This window comes from Salvia hispanica, chromosome 6, assembly GCF_023119035.1.
Source record: "Salvia hispanica cultivar TCC Black 2014 chromosome 6, UniMelb_Shisp_WGS_1.0, whole genome shotgun sequence".
Classification (NCBI taxonomy): Eukaryota; Viridiplantae; Streptophyta; class Magnoliopsida; order Lamiales; family Lamiaceae; genus Salvia; species Salvia hispanica.
The window spans coordinates 37,497,929-37,513,954 of record NC_062970.1 but is presented as its reverse complement, the minus strand read 5'-3'; the positions used below and the strand labels follow the sequence as shown (position 1 = coordinate 37,513,954).

Below are 16,026 nucleotides of genomic sequence, written 5' to 3'. Positions count from 1 at the left end.
GCGGCCAATTACAATCCCAAATAAAAATATTACAATAGCCATAAACATGAAGAGGGCTTGGATATGGAGTAGGCGATCAGCATGCACTTGCCCAGCCCCCGATGTAACCCGCTCCGTAGGACTTCTTTTCCTGTTCTGGTATTCATCACACCAAATAAAAGATTTCACATGGTTTTCATAATTGGGGCATTTGTAGTAATAACGGCCAGGATTCATTGCAGCTTCCCCCGCGCGTAGCGCCAACATGTTACCAGCCCCACACGCACAGGGTGGCCCCTCCGCGGCGGTGTCATGCTTCAACTCCATGTTTCTACAGACAAAAATGGAACCGAACAACTTAATCAATTTGGATGTTAAAAACAAATATCAACTACTATAGTATAGTTGACTCAACAACACATATCGATTAAATAAACAACAAACAAATGTATAATTGGTTAACTTGATTCCACATGGATATGGCAAGATTGTCTCTTTTCTGATTCCATTCTGCTGTAGGATCTATTGACTCAACGAAATCTACTTCTGCATTTTCAAGCACATCTTCCACAGATAAGTTCTCTGGCTCAAGCTGCATTTCAAATGGATCAGAGTCCATTTGACCTCTGATGAAGTTATGGAGCAAGAAACAAGTCATTATAAGTCTATTTTGTATTTCAATCGGATAGTAAGATGGGGAACGGAGAATTCCCCATCGCATTTTCATCACACCAAATGCTCGTTCGATAACATTCCGCGCTTTCGTGTGCCTCATATTGAATAATTCAGTTGGATTCTGTGGACGAATAGCATTGGGGCCCCATTCTTTGAGATGATACCTCACACCTTTGTACGGTGTGAGAAATCCGTCGCTGTTCGCATACCCATTATCACACAAGTAGTAGCTTCCTAAGAGAGGCAGTAGTGTGTCAAACAACAGAATGGTGTATGAGGGTTAGTATGTAGAAGCAAGAGTAGGCAAGGGGATTCCAAGGCAGTATATAACCTTTAGGGACTTTAAGTCCATTTGGTCTATTGATTGCATCTCTTAGGATTCGAGAATCACCGGCTGAGCCCTCCCAGCCAGATAAAACATAAACAAAACGAAGCTTTCTGTCGCAAACAGCCAGTACATTCGTCGATATTTGGCCCTTCCGAGTTCGGTATCTTGCTTTGTCTGCGTTGCTCACTGTCACGTTTATGTACGTGCCATCTAAAGCACCCAAGCAGCCCTAAAATATGAAAAGAAGTGTTCAAATTTAATAAAGTAAGGACTGAAATGAACGGGCTTTACAACCGAATAAACTGTACCGGAAAACACTTCCACCGTGGATCTGTACAACCATCATTTACGGGTTCAGGTGTAACTAGAAGATCTCCATGAAGTTGCAATATTGAACTCAAAATTGAGTGAATGTAGTGTGATATCGTTTGCAATGAGCGACGAAAATTGAAGCCCACAATGCGATTTTTGCTATGATGTGCCAAAACACCGAGGAACATTGCAACTTGCTCTTCGACTTTAACCCACCTTCCGTCAATCAGCCCAGTCCGCTCGCGGAGTAGAATGCATAATCGACCAAATGTATTACGATCCATTCTAAGATTGTTTATGCAATCAACATCAGTAAGGCCTACAAGACGCGTTAGGTGAGCGACTTGTGCCGGAACACGTTCTATTATCTGGTAAGGCCGAACATTTAATCGTCGTTGACGAAGTGATCGGCTGTCGCGCATACATTCCAGAATAGCTGTAAACAACAGCCTATTCACACGATTGACCTCGTGATACTCCTCCACAAGCAGCGACACATCATCACGTTCATGACTACCAGGCCTCGCAGGCAACATCTCCAAATACTGGGAAATGCGAGGGGTTTTGGGTGAATAAATAACAGAGTGCAGAAAGTATTTACAATTTGGGCAAAAATTCGGCAATTCAACAAAACAACCAAATCCATAACACACGACCTTCGTACTAGCAGGCGAATCCCCAAAGAAGAAAACAGAATTCAAAACCGAAGAACAACCCATGAAATTAAAATCCATAACTCAAAACAGAGCTCAAATCGCCAGAAAATACACGAAATATTATAACTTGGGAAAGAAAATTGCAAAGTTCGGAGAATTACCTACAATTCCAGCGATGTGTGGGACTCTCCGTCGTCTTCAGCGATGAAGAAATATCAGAATTTTGTATAGTTGAGGAGACGAGGGTTTGTTATTTCAAATTGGTGTTCAATTGTCGGTAGAAAATAATTCAATTTATCACAAATAGAGTAAATGAAGGGCTATTTTAGTCAAATAACTGGTTGTCTTGTTGTAGATTTCGAGGCATGAAATTTATCCGTAGCAGATCGAGCTGTTAACAATTGGGGTGAAACAGTGGTTTTTTGACGGAACGGAGCTCTATCTGAGTCCGTTATGGGTTTCATAATTTGCTACCAAACGAAGAGAAAAACATAGATAAAAAGCCTTAACCATGCTCCTGGCTACTACCAAACAAGATAGCATGGGACTGTGGTGATATTGAGGTTACGGGATGCAAATCTTGCCACCTGCTTGGAGACTTTGGCTTTAATCTGTAAACTCGATCGAAGATTAATCTAATTCCGCTAAAAGTCGATTCGGAACACCTATGGTTAAAAAAAAACAATTAAATCAAGAAAAACTTACATTAAGAGTAAAGAGTGCCAACTAAGTCCCAGCAATTTGGATTAATTACATAAATTACGAAAATTATTCGAATAACTGAAGTATATCAATGTGAGAGCTGGATGCATATTCATCTACACTTTATTTTATCTATGCTTATTAATATAATTAATATGATCATACCCACTATGCAATTATTGTTGTACGCTATATTATCAATTAATGATAGTATTATTAAAGTAGTGAAATATGGGTGGAAATAAAACACAATTTCAATCAAATACAAAATGAAATAGAGGATCTAACGATCTTATTTAAAAACATTTAATTTTATTCATCTGTAAGTTTCACTCGATCAGTTGGCCCCAATTAGTATATTAATTTGTCTATTTGTCACTACCAACTTACCATTTCACTACAAAAGAGCCTTCTTTGTGTAGTATATTTCGGTATTGATTGCATTGTTTACACGTCCATTAGTTAAATAAATAGTTTAAATTTTAATTAGTTTAGATCTTAAGAACTTATAAATTGGAAAATATAAATGAATTTTAATTAGTTTAGATCTTAAGAACTTACAAATTGGAAAACATAAATGACATGTATTAGTAAGGGCATCCACAGTGGGACACCCTAAGCAACGCTCTTTGTATCGCCACATCAGCATTTTATCCTCCTCCCATTCTACCTGCAGTGGGGCGGACTATAGTCCGTCCTAAGCGACGCCCTAAGCATTTTATTTATTATTTGAATATTTAAATATTTAAAAATTTGGAAAAAAAAAACTTCATTTCATTAAAATTAAAACATTACAATACGAAATAAAAAAACTACAAATTCTCAACGGCGGTGGTTGCGGTTCCAAACTTCTTCAATCATGTCGGTCATGAGTTGAGTATGGTCTTGTTGGTTGCGCATTGAGGCCTGTCGCTGTAGAACCTCACCGAAGCTCATCGGTAATCCTCGAGTGACAGACGAGGTCGCCGTGCTGGAGCTAGATCCGGCTTCATCATCCACCCAATCGGTGACATGTCCACGTTCTTGTTCGACTATCATGTTATGCATGATGATGCACGTATACATGACGTCGGCGATGACTTCCTTGTACCAGAAACGCGCCGGACCTTTCACGATTGCCCACCGCGATTGGAGCACCCCAAAAGCCCGCTCCACATCCTTCCGCGCGGACTCCTGCTCTCCTCTCACCAATTGGGCAGTTGATCGTCTTAAAAAAAAAGGCCACCTTGGGTATATGCCATCGGCCAAGTAGTACCACATATGATGTCTGCGGCCGTTGGCAGTGAACTCGATGGCCGGGCCACGACCCCTGCACTGATCGGCGAATAGGGTGGATGAGTTGAGGACGTTGATGTCGTTGTTCGACCTGGCTACACCGAAGTAGGCATTCCAGATCCAGATGCGATGGTTAGCGACGGCTTCCAGAATCATCATAGGGTGGCTGCCCTTGTAGCCACTGGTAAATTGGCCTCTCCACCCCACTGGCGGAGCTAATTAAGGACAAGGGGGGCCAAAATTTTATGCTTATTACTACTATTTAAGAGTAACTAATATCAAAATTATCATAATGGTCTAGTGGTATTGCACTTCTTTCTCATTGCTAAGGTCACGTGTTTGATTCTGTTTGACCACAATTTAATTTTCTTATTTTGTTAAAACAAATTGGTGTCTAAAACTGTAACCATTGGAAATATATTCAATAATATTTTATAATTGTGTACTTCTTGCTGTAACAATTGTTAATTTTTTATTATATTTAATAATTATTATAAGAAAATGAAATTTTTTTATTAAATATTAGTAAGGTTTAGAAAAATAAAATAGAATGTTTAGGTAATCTAAATGATGACGAATATTGTTTACGTTTTCACCGAAACTTTCCCCAAATAATGTAAAAGATGATTTCTGAGTAACAGTATTACTTCATGTAAAAATTTATCGCACCCCCAAATTAAAAGTTTTGGATCCGCCACTGCTCGACCTCGTCGGACAGTTCTTCCATTGCCAGTGCATACAGTTGATGCTCCCTAGCATCCCAGGGAGGCCGTGCACCGTCTCGTGCATCCGCATCAGACTCTGGCAATCATCAGCAGTCGGGCGTCGCAAATATGTGTCGCCAAAAGCCTCCACAACTAACTTACAAAAAGGGCCAACTGGCGGATCGCAACCGTGCACTTCTGCAACGGCGTAAGTCCGGGTCTGCCGATCCCGTCTTCCCGATACTGGAAGTACTCATCACGTCCCTCCAACGTGTGCACAATGCGGAGAAAAAGATCTCGGGTCATTCTAAAACATCGGTGAAAAACATTCGGGCCCCACCTTGGATTCTCGGCAAAATAATCTGCGAACAGACGTTCGTGCGCTACGTCGTGCTCACGGGGGACATACGTCCGACGTCGTATAGGGCGAGGGACCCGCGCCACCGCCGCCGCTTGCTCCCGCTGCATTTGTGCCAAACATTCCGCCTTGGCTTCATTAACGACATCGAATAAGACTCGAGTCAAGGTCCGTCTGCAGCCATCCGATGTACTCAAATCGTAGTTGTCGGGATTCATTTTTGAGACGATGAAAGAGAATAATTGAAGAAAAATTGAAGAGATGTGAAATTTGAGTGTGTGAAATGGTAGAGAATTGTAGTGTTTAAATAAGAAAAAATTTGGAAAAAAATAATAAAACGCGTGAGCATCGTTCGACCCATCGTCCGCGTCGTCCACAGTGGCGGACGATGCGACGGACGATGGGGTATCCTCCGCGCATCGTCCGCACCATTACGGATGCCCTAAACGTGGACGAAATATCGTAATTTCGCATTGAGATGAAAGGAAAACAGCATATGGTAGTGGAGTAATATATTGACTTGTTCGAGTTCAACAAGAATTATTTTTTAACAAAAAAATACTCCATACTTCAGTGGAAATGGATGTATAAGCTTATTAGAATATGTTATGATTAATAATTCAAAATATGCTTTCCAAATGGGATTAGAAATGACAAGAACAAATGTACAATACTTTTTCCTTGCTATAGTAAATCTCTAAACAATGAATCAAGAAATTGACCTAATACAATGTAGAAAAAATACATTAATAACCAAATCCTCAACCAGACCCGTTATCATTAATATTTGAATTTGAACAAAGATAGATGCAAAGTCCAATCTGAGTAGATGCAATCTCATTAATATTAGAGAATTAGAATAAGGATTTTTTGTGGGCTATATAATTTCATAATTATACTTTTCCATTGAATGCATATATATCTAATGAATCTTTTATTTCAGGAGATTATATTACTTAAATACACCAAGTGATGCGAATCTTCGAATCATCTAATAGATACTAATGCTCTAGATAAGAGCATGACATTTGCATGTGTTGAAAAAGAACCTTTATGTACAACAAAAATTTCAAAAAGTGAATATTGATGTGAGACATGGAGTATAATTATTTATTAATTTCTTATATTAAATTTTTTGGCCTAGTGCAGGTGGATTCTTGTTCCACAGCCTCTTAAAGGTGGTGGCGCCACCTTCTTAAGCAATTTCCGCCAACTACTCCACCCCCACCTGCCCCTTTTGATTAATCGTCAAAAATGTTATTCCATATACTTCACATTTTTAAATCTTGAATGAGTCAAAGTGGGCTTTAAATCTTGGACATATGAAATATTTTTAAAGGAAGAAATTTGTAAATGTAAGTTAGTAGTAATTATTGTCTTAAGGTTACGTTGCACTCTCTCTATCGCGCGCTATCAATAGTTTTACAAATATTATAAAGAATTGAGACTGGTTATGAAGAATTAATAGTGGAGTAGTATTATTTATGATAATAAGACAAATATTTTAAATTTGTATAGGAATTAGTATAGGAGTATTTAGTGGTATATTCAAACTTGAATGGTTCCTAGCTTCTGCGTCTATATATATTCTCATCAATCATATTTCTCATACAATTAGCTTAGACGCCATGAGCAATTACAACCAACCTCAAGGTGCACAGATATTAATTAATAAGTATAAATACATATCCTACTAATATACATATATGATTTTGATGTGATTCGTGTTTATTGTAATTGTAGCAGCTTATCCACCACCAGGCACGGCCGCAGCCTACCCGGTGGAGCCACCGGGAGGCTACATGGCGCCTCCGCCACAAGCTGGTTTTGCGGTGAATGATCCGCCCGCAGACACTCAGTCCAGGGGCGACGGATTCTGGAGAGGATGGTTACTTTTCTTCATTCTCTACTCTTTTTTAACACTCTTATTTTTGTGCATTTAAATAAAAACATTGGTTTTAATTAATTCTCTTCTCTTCTCTCCTCTCCTGATTGCAGTTGTGCTGGTTTGTGTTGCTGCTGTTTGTTGGATGCTTGTTTCTGAGCATTATGCAGTTTGGAGAAAAACATGGTCGTTTCATCTTTCATTTATTCACGTGTGTTTATTTTATTTATGTTCCACTTTTCATATCATGATTTGGGATTAAAGTATTGCTGTATTATTACTATATGTTAACAAGAATCATGACTTCCCCTTAAATCATGACTTATTGTCAGCACTCGTGATATTCGTGGGTGAGATCGAATGATTGGGATTATGAATATTATAGTACTAATGAGTAACTTAATGTTGTAAGTTCATTACGCTAACATATTATCTTATGGAGTTCTATAATTTTTAGTTAAATCAGTATGATCAACTTTAGTAAATACTATAAAATTAATTATAAAGAAAATATCGTTACTACTTTAATCAATTTTATAAAGTAGTAATTATTATTTCAAAATAAATAATTGATCATAAAGGAAAGTATTTTTTACTATAGCCAATCAAGTCAATTTTTAAAATTAATTAATGTACTTACTAAGTAGTACTACACCATAGACATATATATGCAAAGTTGTCTTTTTTTTGTTATGCTAAATACTTCATCTCATACTGTCATTTAAAGATGTTTATCATTAAATATTTTATTTAACTTACTTGTTAATAAATGAATTTAATACTACTAGCTCATACCACTCATATTTTTTCACAAAAATAAAATACTATTAGTAATAGTTTTCTACTAACTTTCTTCCTCGTTCCTTTACATTTCTATACATTTTCGACTAAACAAATTGATACATCTATTCAGTAGGGAGTAATATTATTTTGAAAAACCCAGAAAGCTAAAGCAAGATTCATTTTAATTTTGAATGCAAAAATAAGAAATAATATATGTAAAAAGTACCCCATAAATGTTTAACTTTATATGCCCACAACCTAAAATTTTATAGTAGCTTTTTATAATGTGGAAGCTCATAATTATTTACACATATCATTGGTTGATGAGTATACTTCAATTGGTTCATTTTAAAAATAATAAAATTGAGAACTGAAAACTCTTAACAGACTATAGTGGCTTATTAATAGTACATGAAATTCAAGCCCTTGTATTGACGTTTCAAATTTCGAGGATTCCAGCGCAAATATATTATTTTTGGTTCGTTAATAACCTCAATTAATAGAGTAACAGCTCCTTGTGTCAATATTCATCCCTTAATCCTAAATACCACTGGTGGTTGAAATCTGATGATTAAATCAAACAATACACACAAATCTAAAGCATCATCAACAGCTAGGAATGAATGTAAACCTACGCGGGTGAGCCAGTCGAACCGACCAAACCGCACCAGCCACAGCCGGGTCTTAGTCGAGTGTATTGATACAACGAAGCAACAAAAATGTTAAATAACCGAAGCATGCGGTGAGAAGAAACCACTGGAACCTAGCCGCAGCTTATCTTTCGTGTGAGGAAGAGGTTCCGATGGGGGCACGAAAACGGCCCCCGTCGAGGGGTTTCTTCTAGTCTGCAGCTCGTAGGCATATGTGGGAACGAATGGCCGCAGTAGGGTTTCTTTGGTCGAACGAGATATTAGAAACTCGATCCCGATGGAGGGTTGAGCTCAAAATCCCCAGGAATGAAAATCGGGAGCTGGTTCGAGACGGCATCCCTCTTGAATCTCGAATCTCGAGGCAAGTTGATGGGCAGCTTATCCTGTCCGTCTTTTGAGCTCGAGCCTCCTTCACCTCTCAGCCCGTCTCTGATCGGAGCACTGAGAAGGGGGCCGCCAAAGAAGATGGATTCTCCCGTGTACGTCAGCTTATCCGACTGGTGGACCGCGGGCTTAGCTAGGGGCGGTGGAGGCTCTCGAACGGGGGCAGCCAGTCTCTTATCTTGATTGCTTGTCGCTGCAGTAGTGTTTGGTAGAGCAGACGGTAAAGATGGCCTTTTTCGGGCTTCAGCTGTTGATAACGGAACGGAGACGTACCTCCCAGCTTCCTGATCCCAAACAACGGACGTTCTTTTCACGTCTCGAATGAAGGAAACTGCCGGAGCAGCAGTCAGAGCAGTCGGAGCAGAGAGCAGGAGGGTGTCGGGACCGCTATGCCTCTGCATAATCTTTTCGTCGAAACCTGAGGAGTTAGGGAAGACCGGGTTGTTTCTAGCCGGAACAGCCGCTGCTCTAGAGGCCAGCGGCTGATCTGAGACGAGAGGGTTCAGACCGCGAGGTTGTGGAAGAGGGCTCAACGAGACGGATTCGTGAACATGACCCGGACTGCTGAAACTGCTCATGCTTTGAGTCCCGGTCTCATACTCATCCCGGCTGCCTTGACTCGGGGCGAACGAGTGCCTCCGAGGCGACAGCCTGAGATCGTTCCGGGCATCTTTGTTTCCTCCGGTGTCGGTGCTCATGCTACTTTTGATACTACCGTTCTCGCTCGAACTTATCTCAGAATCAGGCAAACGACGACCATCAAGAGGACGCAATACAGACGACGATGCCCTTGCTTTTGCAGCTGCTTTCATTGCGTCACTCGAGTCTAGTTTAGCAAGCTTCCACGCACTGATCCGAACTCCCTTTTTCGGCCCCTTATTTCCCTTCTCACCCGATCCGTTAGCATCCGGATCAACTGTAGACGGGATCATACCAGGTCCTAACTGCGGTGCAACTTCTTCCTGAGATGCATAATTCGGAATCAGAAATAGTCTTCAAACACGGCATGGGTAGAAGAAGACGAGGACGACCCTTATAATCAAGAAAGTCACTCAATTAACGTAGAAGTGTACCTGATAGTCAACAAAAACCCGAGGAGGCGTGCACCAAGCACCCTTATATTGCAGCCCCAATGAACTTCCGCCACTGAAACCAGTCGTTGCAGAACCAGATGGAGAATATAAAATATCCGGGACCTCCTCGTCGACTGATGCTCCTGGAGGCACTTCGCTCATGGCCCTCATTGCCACGACATATTCGTAAGTTGTAATGCCCTGTCGCAATAAAGAAACCGATTAATCACTAGACGTATCCAAAGGAGATATATGGAGGAAGAAAACGGAGACTGCATAGAGGTGAGAGTCAACCTTTCGTATTAGGATCATGTGGAAAAAGAAAAGTTCGCCCAAGGGCACACATGCCAGCAAGGACACGGCCGAACATAAAGCCTGTAAACGAATAAAACACGAAATGATAAGAAAGACTCCACTTTATAATCACGTATTCAATTATTCAAACAATATATTCATGAAGGTGTTACCACAACAGTTGCAAATGGGGCACGGGAGAAACCATTTCCTAGCCGATCAACTATTTGAGCCTCCATATAATGCTTATTGGTGAAGCAACGAACTAGAACGCCAATGCCCACTCCAGCTTCAACAACAAGCTGGGGAAAGAGACAGGACAAGAGATCAGTCGCCCCGAACGTTTAGAGTCACTAACTCTATAATTCCTAGAGCCTTACCCAAACTAAACTGATGCCCATAAGTGAGATAAATGTGGCGTAGTTCTTCCGCCCTACGCAGTTATTGAGCCACTGCAAAGCATTACACAATGATGTCAGCTACTAAACACACAAATTTATTTCAATCTTCCTAATCAGAAAGGGACAATGCACGAAATCAGTGGATCTACCCGACAATGATGATCGAATCCATCCACACACTTGTCACAACTTCGACAGTGCTTGCTGAATTTCCGAACCTATAAAGAAGTATGCGGTCAGTGAGAAATAATACTAATAACAGATAGAAATCTCAGAAACAAATAATCTACCTCAGCGTTGCACAGCGTGCAAAACAAAGCATCTTCCCCTGTACCTTCCAGCTCAGCTGTTTCATCCTGTTTGCGGCAATCTTCAAGAACAAAGATTGCGCAGAGAAATCCGCCGAAAAAATGGCAGAACGAACTCCTTCTTGGAGGTACCGCTTGAGTGTTGGATTTCACAGACTCAACCGAACCTTTCTTACTAGAGTTAGCTCCAGCAAAGGAACTTCTTGAGGGAGAAGATGCACATGAATGAGTTCCATTACTACCTTCATCATATTTCCTTCTCAGACCATGTGCAATCGATTCACGCTTTTCCCTTGCCTCATTCATTAGCTCAGGGTCGAATTTATACATGATGCCGGGGTCTGCCGGGTTTATTGCAGTAGATCGAACATAAAGAATAAACACCAATATTGCCTGCACATGAAGAAAACCTTGATACAATCAGTCCTTTTTCAGTAAAAAAATGCTTTATTATTATAGGTTGAAAATTGTCTTTTCCACTTCAGAATATACAACTTCTTGAAATCGGAATCTTTATTTTATTTTCATGAATAATGGCTGCCTACAACCCAACGATGCTCACGCAAAAGCCAAGAGTTTCCTTCACATTATGATAGTTAAACAAGAAACCTTCACTGTATTGACCTTGATATTTAAGCAAAGCCTACTTTAAGTTCAACTTTGAAATAACACACTTCTTACATATTTCCATCGGAAGAGGCTCAAATAGCACCACTCATGTTCTTTTGCCACTCCCTTTAAAAAAATGAACCCCTTTTAATGGCTAAAGTCACTAAGTGAAGGGATCTCTATTGTACTAATTGAAAATATGCTACCTACAATTAGCTACTTCATTTTGCTCATTCTTTTAAAATCATGAATTCCATATTTGAGACATACTCCATGCCGAGCTTTTTAACTTTTAAATTTGTGTGGATCAATATTACTGCTGTCTAATCAGTGCCCATAGATTGTAAAGGTTGGTGTAAAAACATATGTATATGTGTGTCTGCAGATAAAGCACATACCACTGGGGAATAGACACCCATTAGAACGTACTCCCATATTCGGCCTCCAAGAAATGGAGCAAAGAAAGCATAAAATGCCACCACTAACAAGCAAAATACTGTAATAGCAACAACCTGCGAAAAGACAGATATTAAAGGCACGGTCAATGGGCTCACATCTGGAATAAGTTATGAGAATATTTGAAAAGCAACATTAATACAGAAAGTTAAAGTCATATCCTATTATGATGAGATCCAATCGCATAACCTATAATGATAAATGATGAGATGGCAGGCTTAAAGTAGCGAATAATCCAAATGTTGCTCAGATTCCTCACAATTTAATAAAACAGACCACTCGTTGCTACAAAATAGTGAGATACTAATGATCATTCCTTCAACCACACTTAGAAATTACTCTCTAGCAAAACACACAAGCCAATGCTAAAGCATCACCATTCTCATCGAACACAACCAAATCCACGAAATGTGATTGCACGGGCCACTAAACTTTGAAGTTAGTGACCTTGCTCTCTTACAAACTAAAATGATGTACACAAACTTGCCAATTTATTATACAGCTTAAACCAATTCAAGAAATATAAGTACATAGATCATAACAAACCCCAACCCCAAAAAATTCCAGTTCATAACACCACCATTAAATTAGTTGTAAAATTGGCCAATACCATACAAATCAGCATCCAAGCATAAGCACATAAGATTAAAGAATCCAAAAAAAAAAAACGTGAAAACAGGAAAATGAGCTAGAACAAAAACCTGAAAGGTGTGTGCCGGCAACTGCCACCCATGTTTTCTCACCATCACTTCCTCACCTCACCACAATAGCTGCTCTCACCCTTTCACCTCAACCCCCAAATTGCACGCACTCCAGCGTCAACTGTGTGTCAAGGTTCCAACTTTACCCCTCCCCACACCCTGAAAATCAACTTTACTCAAATGGGGTCAGCTAAAACACCTAAACAGCTAAACTCAAGAAGCGGGAAACAAATGCAGCAAAAACAAAAAAAAATCCCAAAGAAAACCCCCAAATTACCCTCTCATTTCACCTAAGCCGCTGCTGCTCTCCTTTTTCCTTCGACCCCCAAATTGCACGCACTCCAGTCTCCAGGGTCAACTGTGTGTCAAGCTTCCTACTTTACCTCTCCCCACACCCTGAAAATCAACTTTACCCAAATGGGTTCAGCTAAAACACCCAAATCTAGGAAGAGGAAAAAAATGCAGCAAAAAAAGAAGGCCCAGAGAGAAACCCTTTTCCCCTTTTCTCCCAATCAAAATATTCTACACAGGAATTGCACAACAGTACAAGACAAAAGTTACAAAACCACCGGAATTGGTTAAAGCTTTGTCCGTTTCCAGTGAGTTGCTGCAAGAAAAATTGAAGTAGAAACAGACAAAGGGACGGCGGGGAGAAGTTGAAGGCCCGGTGACTATGTGTTGTGTGTGTTTTTTGGAGTTGGTAAAGTGCAATTAAAACATTTTCCTTACATACATTCTTGATATAAAGGAAATGAGATTTTAATGTTGTCTTGTTGGTTAGGCCCCACCATAATTTATTAGTACTACTACTATTATTTTGAGTTTTTAATATTTTTGATGGGAATTACCTCAAAAAATCAAGGGAAATATTAAGTGTATATTTTCATTTTCTAATGTTATGCTTATAATTGTACTTATGAATGGCATTATTCTCAATCTCACCGGTCACATCAATTCTTAATGGTTGCTATAATAAATGATGAATCTAACGATAAATGCCTTTTTTTTTTCTTTTTTTCTCTTTGTAACTTCTCTCTCTATAGTATATCAAAAACTTGGAAATGTCTAGTGTTTCCGGTAATCTTTCTGGCGAAGGAAGAAACGGGTGTCGATGGCTCCGATTCGAGTACGAAAAATGTTGGTGTCGTGAAAGAGCTGATCTGAAAATTGTTGCCGATGCAAGACGTGAAAGCTACGGAATGTTGTATTTTGTTTGCCAGAACAAAGGTAAGGTCTGTGGCTGTAATTATTTTCGTTGGTGTTATCCCAAGTCCACGGGCGTGGATTGAGTTGGGCAGATTCGACGAGAAGATGTTGAGGTTGAGGGAGAAGAAGTTGATTCGGAACATGTAATTCGAAATTGTGGCGGAGCAGTCGGATGGAAGTGGAAAGATTTCTTTGTTGTATCGGTGGCTTGTTGTTCGTTAGTTATTGCAATTTTAGCTATTCTAGTTAGTTTGGTAGGTTAGGTTTAAACTTGTTGTTAGAACGTAATTTTGGTTGTAATTTTTGGATTCTGTTGCTATGGAAACTTAATTTTGGTTGCGATATTGTTCTGTTCCAGTTTTGAAAAATTTGGTCTATTGGCGTAAATATTTATGTATAGATAGTGTAAATATTTATGTTGTGATTCGATGGTGTAATTACTTATTAGTTTTGATGGTGTAAATAATGGTTATCTTTTAGTGTAAATATTTTAGCTTTGTTCAAGTAAATATTTTTGTCAAGTTTGCATATTCTGTGCTGAATGTACATATGTAATGAGTTTTTTTAGTTCAATTCTCCAAAAGTTATGAAATAGCAAAATCCAAATCAACAACAATACACAACATACTACATAAGAAGAAAGATTACAATATTCAACATTCTACATAAGAAGAAAAATTACAACACATAGCAAGAATATTGCAATCTTCATCTTTCGTGTCATTTTTCGTATTTGATCAATGATCGACTTAAGTGCTTCACACTCCTCAGTCTTCAGTCGCAATTCTTCTTCGAGCACACCATCCACCCTTGTTTTGCATCTCAATTGTTCTTTGAAGTGATCTCGTTCAAGCCTAAGTCTTTCAAAGTAGTTGTCTTCGCTTGTGGAAACCCCAGCGACAACCCAACGGAAAAAATTGCAATCATCTTCCTACATAATTAATAATGACAATTAAATTCTTACTACAAAGTCAAAGCCAAAGCGTGATATGATTGTACTCTACCTTCCAAATTCGGCATCGATAGTAACGTCGTCCAGGATTAGCATCCGTCGTCGCAATCTCAGCTTCAAGTCCATGATCACAATTAACATATTCTTCACGAGGCCAACTCGGCCAACTCACATTCAAACTTGATTGGGAGGAAGAAGACATTGGCGCAACAACCTGGCTTGAAATTAAACCATTGAACAGCGGTTGAGTTCTTGGTGAGGTGTTGAGGGTTTGAGCTCTTGGTGAGCTTCTATTTCAGATCTGGGAGGGGGGCAAGGGACTATATATAAGGATAGCATTCTGAATGCACTCAAAATTATCATTTTAGCTACACAAATATTAATATCGAAACTGATACTCACAAATAAATTTTGTAAATAGTCCCTGAAAATAATATCACATGTGGAACTCAAAATTCATTCAAATATCAAACACAGTACCTAATATAATAACGTTTCCAGTACCAAATCAAAAGTACCATAACATTACAATCCAAAAAAGGACAAATAAGTGGCTACATCTTGCCCACCACATACTACAAAAAATCATCAACAGTTTGCCATCCATATTTCATGGCCAAAAACAGAAAAAATCTACATCAAATGTTAAGCTTCCAAAGAAGCCCATAAAGTTCAAAACCTACATTGTTCAAGTAATCAGTTTTCCATAATTCAACCAAAAGAAACCTTCCCATACATTTAATGCTCTTGTTATGGGGCTGGGACCCGGGGGGCCGCGGGGTTCCCTCGAGGGTTGGGGCCCCCGCCAGAATGGTGGGTTCCCCGGGGGTGGCACACCCCCTATTGGGACCAGGAAAAACTTTTCCCCTTTGGAGTGGGACCCGGGGTCGTTTTGAAGTTCTCCCCATTTCCCGTGGCAATCGTGCATGTTATCACGGGCCGTAGGTTTTTTTACACCCTCGGAAACTCCCGTCATCATCTCAAACATGATTATATTTAGCAATTTTGTTCTTTTTTAAAAATTACCGATCATTGATTTTCTTCTAATCTTCCTGGGGGCCCCCCGCGCGGTTGGGGGGGGTCTCGGCCCCTTCCAAATTTTAGGCCAAGATTCCATCCCGTTGAAAGGATCAAACATGCCCAAGGCCGGGCGCGATCCAGAGTAATATTTCCCCATAATCGAAAAGTTGTCGATTTTGAATAAAGGGGGCCGGCGCTGAAAGGGGTACCACCACCGCCCCACCCCGGCCCGCCCCCACCCAAATTGACCACAAATTGACCCTTTGGCCGGAACCTGGGAAATCGTATCACCATTAAAAACGATCTCCAAAATGT

At 39.7% G+C, this 16,026-nt stretch overlaps 3 protein-coding genes across 7 annotated transcripts; all 3 read right to left on the bottom strand.

Annotated features, from left to right (window-relative positions):
• Positions 1-7: 7 nt before the first annotated feature.
• LOC125195268 lies at positions 8-1,830 on the bottom strand. Its single transcript, XM_048093444.1, has 4 exons — positions 1,291-1,830; positions 986-1,211; positions 443-888; positions 8-310 (listed from the first exon to the last, which is right to left on the bottom strand). Exons 1-4 carry the CDS (start codon positions 1,828-1,830, stop codon positions 290-292), a joined length of 1,233 nt encoding a protein of 410 aa, XP_047949401.1. The 3' UTR covers positions 8-289.
• Positions 1,831-3,474: 1,644 nt separating this feature from the next.
• Positions 3,475-4,083, bottom strand: LOC125195267. The gene has a single exon (XM_048093443.1). The coding sequence runs from the start codon at positions 4,081-4,083 to the stop codon at positions 3,475-3,477; it is 609 nt and encodes a 202-aa protein (XP_047949400.1).
• Positions 4,084-8,172: 4,089 nt separating this feature from the next.
• LOC125194118 (probable protein S-acyltransferase 19) lies at positions 8,173-13,246 on the bottom strand. 5 transcript variants are annotated; one of them, XM_048092162.1, is made up of 11 exons: positions 13,025-13,246; positions 12,811-12,940; positions 12,534-12,703; positions 11,775-11,888; positions 10,750-11,160; positions 10,609-10,677; positions 10,439-10,510; positions 10,232-10,360; positions 10,059-10,139; positions 9,765-9,965; positions 8,173-9,653 (listed from the first exon to the last, which is right to left on the bottom strand). In XM_048092162.1, the coding sequence occupies exons 3-11, from the start codon at positions 12,576-12,578 to the stop codon at positions 8,568-8,570; spliced, it is 2,208 nt and encodes a 735-aa protein (XP_047948119.1). In that variant the 5' UTR covers positions 12,579-12,703; positions 12,811-12,940; positions 13,025-13,246; the 3' UTR covers positions 8,173-8,567. The 5 variants fall into 5 exon arrangements, with proteins under 5 accessions (XP_047948119.1, XP_047948120.1, XP_047948121.1 ...); XM_048092163.1 differs by having other exon boundaries at positions 12,811-12,929; XM_048092164.1 differs by having other exon boundaries at positions 13,103-13,246.
• Between the last annotated feature and the right edge of the window lie 2,780 nt (positions 13,247-16,026).